Source organism: Cyphomyrmex costatus, unplaced genomic scaffold, assembly GCF_001594065.2.
Source record: "Cyphomyrmex costatus isolate MS0001 unplaced genomic scaffold, Ccosl1.0 scaffold14, whole genome shotgun sequence".
Classification (NCBI taxonomy): Eukaryota; Metazoa; Arthropoda; class Insecta; order Hymenoptera; family Formicidae; genus Cyphomyrmex; species Cyphomyrmex costatus.
Genome location: NW_017275390.1, coordinates 566503 through 575252, shown reverse-complemented (window position 1 = coordinate 575252; position 8750 = coordinate 566503). Strand labels below are relative to the sequence as shown.

General features: G+C 30.6%; 1 protein-coding gene across 1 annotated transcript; it reads right to left on the bottom strand.

Moving 5' to 3' along the window:
* Positions 1-1787: 1787 nt before the first annotated feature.
* Positions 1788-8527, bottom strand: LOC108783027 (protein glass). The gene is made up of 6 exons (XM_018551451.1): positions 8455-8527; positions 6665-7001; positions 6065-6355; positions 4909-5268; positions 3365-3532; positions 1788-2055 (listed from the first exon to the last, which is right to left on the bottom strand). The coding sequence occupies exons 1-6, from the start codon at positions 8516-8518 to the stop codon at positions 1890-1892; spliced, it is 1386 nt and encodes a 461-aa protein (XP_018406953.1). The 5' UTR covers positions 8519-8527; the 3' UTR covers positions 1788-1889.
* Between the last annotated feature and the right edge of the window lie 223 nt (positions 8528-8750).

Genomic DNA, 8750 nt, shown 5'->3' with positions numbered 1-8750 from the left:
TAATCAACGAGTTTCTTATGCGAATATATGTATAGGTAGAAGATTATTCTGTAATATTCGTTATTTTTTTTCATTTTATTTTTCTTTTCTCGACGAGAGAAAATTGATAGCACCAAAATTACGCATTTTCATTCATTGCGATTATAAACAACTAAAAAGAATAAAATGTAAACAAAAGAGAAGCGAATTACAACAAAAAATAAGAAGTCATTCAACACACTCGATGACGATAGAATAATTAATTGAGATGATGTCGAGATAAACAAGCAACATTATTATTATTATAATTAATAATAATTATAATAAATACAATATTTGTACAATAATGTTAACGCAGTTTTGCTTTGCGGTATGCTATATTGGATATGTCGCACATTCGAATTTCTTTATTTATCCCAATTCATATACATCCCAACCTGATGAATATACGTACAAAACAGTATATAAAAGCACATTTAAATTTGTGATCAGAAATGAGTTTTTTACTGACCACAAAAGGATATCACTGCTTTTTAAACTTGTTTGATGTTTCCATCGATTCGTATTTTGTAAAATTTATTACCTTTATGAGGCAACTATAAAAAATCTTTACAAAAAGAAAGAACATTTATAAAAGAAAAATATGCACTTTTAAAAAATTTTTCTATACAAGACGCGGTTTAAAGTTAAAGGCCAATCGATTAGAAAAAAATCAGTTGAGTTAATGGTTTTCTTGAAACATTATCTGTGCATCAGTTTTCCTACATTTTTTTGCTTTGAGAAATCTGTTGTTTGGAAATTCAGCCAATTCAGTTGTTTTCAACTTCTTGAATTGTTGAGAACTAAACCATTTCTTAAGATACATTTTTGCGAATAATTTTGTACTATTAAAATAATTACGTAGGACACATTTAATGAGCATATTGTAAAAAGTTTTAACATTCTAGTAACTAGTTACATAATTATGAATTGCATGTATGATATTATTTTTAGAAATTTTCTCTACACTTTCTATCATAAATGTCTTTTCTTTTATACACTTTTAAAAAACTGGAAAATGGCCATTTTTTGTCATTTTTGACTTCCTCTTTCCTGTATCGAGAAAACTTGTGTCCCAGTACAAAAATTGTTTAGAAAGAATAGGTAATTATGTAGAAAATAAGTACGCGTGTGAATGTTTCTTGTCAACAACAGTAAAATTTTCTTATTTTAATTTGTTTTTCAAATGATCGATCAGCCCTTACTTTTAAATCACGCCTCATAATGAATATAAGTAAAATAATAAAACTGAATGAAATTCTAAAATATATACTATAAGTTGCAAAACGTATCTTTGTTACAAATTGACAACATTAAAAATAGTAAATATATTGAATGCATGATGTTATTTAATATTTGAGGCTTTTGGTATAATTATCCATCAAAGGATTTTATTGAATATCGTTATTTTATGTTTTAGAGGTAATACAATTTTCTATGATAACAGAAACATATCCTTTCTGTTGGCATAATTTATATTATAGAATAATTTGAATTATATTTTTGCTACAATTTAATTACAAAATAATTATAAAATTTTACATTGATTTCTATTATATTAGGAATATATAATTTACCGATTGTGAATTTACAAATTTTTCTTTAACATAGATGTGCAAAAAATTACTCATGTTTATTTGCAACAATTTTTTGACTTAAGCCGTTTTTTTCCTTATGTGTTAAATTAATGAATTAAATCGATATCAAGTGAGAGAATAATCTATACTGGAGGTTGCTTCTGCGTTTTAATTTTCCGGCGAGTTTGTTCCTAATCGAATCACAGGTATTCGACAGCATCTGGACAATGAATGTGCAGCACTACTGTCGTCAATCATCATCATCGCAGATTGTACTGGTACAGAAGGATTGTGTCACGTCAGAGAACCGCCGTGGACTCTCATGTGCCTATTGAGATTACCACTTTGACTGAATCTAAGCAGACACAGTTTACACTGATATGGTTTCTCACCGGAGTGTATACGCAGGTGTTTAGTAAGTGTCGAGCTGTCGGAGAATGCTTTCTTGCAGAATCGACATCTAGAAAAATAAAGAATATCAAAACAAAAATTAGTAATTCTAAATAATTTAAGAGAATCGTAAAGTGAACACTAAACTTCGACGGAATCATCTGTTTTATCAATTGAATGTGATTTACACATATATATGATTTACGAAACATCACACATTATACTATCATATTATTACATCAATATCATACATGATAATACGTATAAATTTTCAGATATACTTTTTGTATCAATTTAAATATCTAAGTCTAATTCTAAAAACTTGATATTGCTTTTTCATGTAATATACTTGCTTGAAATCTTCAACTTTGTAAATATATAAGGATGTGTTCAGGAATTATGTTCAGATAACTTTTGGGTGCATTTTTATTATAATATACGTAACATAAACTATAGTCTAGAATTACCTAGGTGTAATTTCTGAACGCAGCCAGGATTGCAAAACTTTCCAGTGAGAAATAACAATGGAATCGATATCGAATTGATGTCGAATTGATATCGATTCGACATCGATTGTCATTTCTCACTGGGTTTTATATCAAGCAAATGTTACGATTTGACAGTTTTAGATGTCATGTTAATAACTAATAGTTGTCTTTTATAAGTTACTTATTTATATTTCAAAAATATTTGTCAATGGTATATGAACAGCGTACAGTAAAATAAAGTGCTCAGTAAACAATCAATAATTATTTCGTTTGATTGGAATACATCCCTGATAACCCTTACGTCATTTGTAAATATGTATACAGGGTGTTTGAGAAGTAATGAAAAATTTTGTCACATATAGGGATGAAATGGACTAAACTGAGAAGAAAAGTCCTGTACATTTTACAATTTTCGCTGAATACGACCGCCCCACAGCGAAGCGCGCCACGCTTGTTCGCCGTCGCTAGACACGCGTTGTTTTGGATAGTTTTATAAGTAGAGGACTTTTCTTCTCAGTTTAGTCCATTCTACTCTTATGCGACAAAATTTTTCATTACTTCTCAAACACCTTGTATATTAAGAATTAATCTGAAGATCTGTTAGTATTTTAATTGATACCATAATTCTGATTTTAAGTGTAAATAATATTTTATTATAAATTATTAATTCAATTATAATATATTAAACGGATTTTCATTTTAAGTTCTTCAAATAATTGTAATTTATTACATATAAAATTAAATTGAAAATTTAGTATATACATAAATAAATAAAATAATTTAACACTAATAGGAAAATGATATATTTGGTTTAAGCTAGAATTTGTGCTTCATGGTATATTAAATATCTCAATGTGAAAGATTCTGAGAAAAAAAGATTCGAATACAAACCTATAGGGTCGTTCACCTGAGTGCGTTCTCATATGCGTGGTTACTGAACTGCTTTGCGAAAATCTCCTGTCACAAACTGGACATCGGAAAGGTTTTTCGCCAGAGTGTGTTCTCGCGTGCGCTGTTAGGTTCGCCGCCTGACTAAATGCTTTCGAGCACGCGTGACACCTTTGTAAATAACATAAATTTCATTATTAATTAACAAAATTAAGTTTTCTTATAAATACAAAATTGATTTCTTTAAAATCTTTATGCAAATTTGCAACAACAATCGATTAAAATTCAATAGAAAATCTCGTATAAAATTAAGATGGAAAAAAGAGAGAGAAAGAGGGAGGAGAGGGGCAGAAAGAAAAGAAGCGAAAAAAAGAGAGAGAACACTGATTTAGGAACATAATTTTAATTTTTATGTAACATTCTTTTTCTTGAAATTATTTAGTTCAAAGTTTATATCGATTAAATTGATAGAAAATGTGCAATTATAAAATCGTATATCAAAACTATTTATATTAATTTCCTTTTTATATTGCGTTATTTTTTATTTCACTCATTTTGTTTTAATTATAGTTTTTTATTAATATATATCTCTCTCTTATTTTAATCATTACTTTTTTCTATATAAATTCTTTTTTTAAATTGTAATTGCTTTGAAATTATTATTGCTTTTTTGCCTATGATTTTTAAAGTCATAACTTTTGAAGATTAAATACAATTAATAAATAATTATTTATTTTCTGGAGAGATTAAAAATATTTTTTAAATTAGTTTTGTGTACTTTTTAAAAAAGGTATATAAAAGTTTAAAAATTTTTATAAATTTTTTAAAGATTTTGATACAGAAAAATCGCCGGTACTGACATAAATCTTCTAAAGGAATATCTTCACATTTTTCAGAAACTAATTATTATTACACTTTATGTTATATAATACATTCAGAAATTATTATTGTATAATTTAAACTGCAAGAGAGAGAGGGAGAGGGAGGGAGGAAGGGAGGGGGGGAGAGAGAGAGAGAGAGAGAGAGAGAGAGAGAATGTACATTTTTAAATAAAACTAAAGTTAATATTTTGATTATTTTCATGTGCATCTTAATCCCTTCAGATTTTATTTTATTCGAATTATATACAAAAATTTAATTAAATTTGAACATGTTTTAATAAGTAATTCATATTAAACAATTAATTTTGTTTAAACTTTGATTATTTTCCAACATTATTATGTGCCTACATCTCATTGTCAGTTGATGTTGATAGAATTAAATAATTTTAACGGATAATATCTCCAAATTTGATGATTGCATGTACATTATAATATACGCGAAGTTTGAAGGGGATTAAACTAAATACATCAAAATAGAAAAAATATATATATAACATTCCTTAGTACAACTCTGTTATTATACTGTCACACTAAAATAGTTTTATTTAAAAAAATAAAATAAAATAAAACAGCGAAATAAAATGGAATAAAATAAATGTTGTCTCTTTTCTTTTAAATTCAGCAAATTCTACATTTTTCTCATCGATGACATAGGGAGATACCGACCTGAACGGCTTCTCTCCTGAATGGGTGCGCAGGTGAGTTTTGAGAGTACTAGGTCTGGCATATGATTTTCCGCAAATTCTGCACAGATTTGGTCTGCCATTATCTTCGAGGGTGATGCCGCCCGCGGCCGGACCTGTGGTGTTTACACAAATTGTGTGTTCACCCCCGAGTTGCACTCGGCCACCACTGTGATGTGATTGGGGGTGGGTATGGGGATGACCGATCAGACCGCTATTGGTTGGCGCGCCTTGATTCACCCTCGCGGTCGTTTGTGCCGCCACCTCCACCGGATTGCTGTACTGAGGGGCGGGACTTAGGAGAGGTTCCACGCCCCATGCTGATGAATAACTTTGTTCGTAGCTAGAAACATACATATAGAGATAAAGATATGGATATATAACAAAGGCAAAGATAGAATCATATAATTGTATTTTTTAGAGAAGATGCAGAGAACAATATGGTACAGTATACATTATTGACAAACTTCTATAAATATTCTTACAAAAATAAATCAATATGTCTATAAAAAATGGATCTTAGCTCCATGAGTATACTAATTATAAGTTTGAATAATTTAATAAAGGTAAAAATCAAGTAATATCCACTCTGCAATATGAATATAAATAATTATTTTTAATATATTTTTGCCTCATGAACATGAATCTGTCGTCTAAATTTGGCTATTATTCTAATTTCAGCAAAATTATCATCAAAGGAGTAAAAAACGATGAATTTGAGGATTTTTATGACGTCATAGTACCGGCAATAAATTTTATTTCTAAATTTTGTTTATATCATGCGAAAGTATCAACTGTAAATGCATTTTGTTTCATTTCGATATAACTTTTTGTTTTCGAGATATATCTGGTAATTTTAAAAGCTCTTTTCCTGATGTTGAAGTGTGCTGAACAAATAATTCCATAAATAATTCGAATTCTAATAGCGAATATATTAAGAAGGGCGCCATTATGCTTATAAGAGCTATAATATCATCTTTTCCTCTCTTATTAGAATAATTAAAATGAAATTAGATAGTAATAACAAATATCAGTAAGTAAATCTTTTTTAACTTGATCTTTCGTGAATATTAACAATATGAAAATATGTTGAAAGATGTTTAGAAAAGGGATGAAGGAGGAAAATGAAGAATTCTTACCCAGAATGCATATTCATGTTCATGGTCATGTTCATCGACACATTGACAGACATGGCGGCGGATGCAGGACCGTAGTGACCTGGACCTGGAACCGACGGGCCTAGATTCGGCACATAGTCCTGCGAGTAATGATGAGCTGCTGCAGAACCGGCGCCAGTGGTATAGTAGCTGGCCGTCGGACTTCCGGGGTGTACTACCGCATGTTTTAGGGATAAAAGAACATCGGCAACGCCCTCGCCATTCGCGCCATTGTTCGTCCTTGGCACGCATTCACTGCGTGTGCAGCCCCAGCTGAGAAAGAAGTCTTGAATTTTACAGATTCTATCGAATTGTTGACTTTATAAATCATTAAAAGCGCGCATAATACGTAGAAAAAACAAAAATTAAACTATATGTTGAGTGACTGTGATATATTGGAAAATGTATTATTTAAAAATTCACACCGAAATTAATATTATTAGACACTAAGAGCTAGTCTCGATTTCCAAGTATCTTTTCAAGCGTTACATAGGTTTATGTAATATTTAAATGATAAACAAACAAAATAAAAGGAGAGACAGATGAAGAAAAAAAAAGAGGAAAATAAAATTGATAACCAACTTGTATGTTCCTGAGCACGGACTGAACAAGCCTGGAGGCAAAGGGTCCAGGTCCAACGGGGGCAGAGAAAAACCTGCCATGTCATCAACCCAGAAGCTACCGCCAAATTCGCTCACGATCTGACCAGAAGTTGGAAATTGTTGGCCCTGGTCAGCCTCGATATTAGTTGACGAGCTCTGCAGGTCCTGCAAACGCAGCGTGCCCTGCAGAGCAGCGCCAAGGACGGCTGCTTCTTCGTTTTGATTATCAGTTGATAGAGCGTCGTCACCCGAAAGCACCCCTAGTGATCCAGAACAGAAGCTAGATGAGATAGTTGCCTCGATGCTATCCACGGAACCTAAAGATTTAGGAAACGTATTGAATTATCGAAGATACTCGTAGAATAATTTTTTATTTAAAGTATTCGAAGATTTTTTTAAAGAGTAAGGTAAATATTCAGAAGTATTATCCCACGAAAAAACACGGTTTGTTCAGTAGTCAACAAAATTAATAATTATAAAAAAACACGTATAATACAATATATGTTGTATAAGAATGTATAATTCTCGTAGGAAAATATTCAATATAACAATCATACTGCATAGTATATTAAAAATTTAAAATAACAATTTAATTTTGATTAAATACCGTTCACTCAAATCATGTTACTCAAATCTTCCGCTTTAGTAAATTGAGTCTGATATACTAAAAATGGAAACTTTACGAAGATTAAAGATTCTGGTAAATGTTTAAAAGTATTACTCCACCAAAAACCGCGGTTTTCTTCAGTAACTAGCAGAACTCTCTCTCTCTCTCTCTAATCATAAATAGGCATGTATACAATGTTTTGAGAGGGAATTTAAGCTTCTGTTATAATTTACATTAATTAAAGCAAAGAATATATTATAGGTATAAATTTTGAATCAAGCTACTCTCTGCTATAATTTCAATTAAATTTAATAAAAAATTAAATTTAAATATAAAAGAATCTTTGCTTCTAATTAATTAAAGTAGAGAATACGTAGATATAAATTTTGCTAAATTTTGCTCGAAACATGAACTATATTCTCTGCTATAATTTAAAATATATGTTAGAAATCTTGCAATAAATAAAAAAAAAAAAATTGTAATAATACAAAATATATTAAAATTGAAAAAGCATTGATGTTTTTTAATAATATACTCTTAATAATATCTCTTTATCATGATAGGAATACTTTGAACGAATTTTATGCTATGCAATTATGGTGATTTGTAAATTAAAGTTTATTAAAGTCAATAGGAATAATTTGACATTAGGAACTATCCTGTATGTCACACTCACGATATTTGTTTAATATAAAAACGTGTTGTTGATAAAATAATTAAAAATTGTTACAAAATGTATAGTAATAATACTATACAAATTAACTGTCTGATTTTGCACGAAATTTTTGTAGTTTGAAAAATTATAAGTGTAGTAGAAATTGTCACATGTTTTTATAGAAGTCACTTTAACGTATAATATTTAATTATTAGAAAATATTTTATAAGAGAATTCCGGAAGTGAATTATTCTTATGAAATTGAACTGAACTGTAGTTTTTTTAAGAGTTCGTTAAAGACTCAATAAATAGATTAATTATTGTTCACATTTTTAGAACTACAGTATTATTGATTGAGAGAGAAATGTTATAACTATATCCCGGAAATTTCGCACTGTGCAACAATCACCCGCGTGTTCGTTTTTCATGTTCGCGATCATTTTCGTGCTTACTTTCGCGATTGTCTTTGCGTTCGTTCACATGAGGTACAGAGAATTTCAGGTCTCACCTGTGCCGAGGGTATACGGCGACTCGGAGGTGTTAACCGCGTGATGATTCTGCAGAAACTCCATCTCTGTGAAATTCTCGACGGTGGCCTATCCCCCGGATGCACACCACTGTGCTTACCCACACCTCCTCTTTGCAACCCTCGTTTCCTCTCCCTATGGAAACGCGCTATAGTGCTGGTCCAGCCCTCTCTGGTCGTCCCGGTAACGGCGCGCAGCTTCAGCGCAAGCCGTCGCTCGCCATCGATGCTATTTTTACGATATAAAGTAGATGTGAAAGTGATTAAGTGTTATTGTT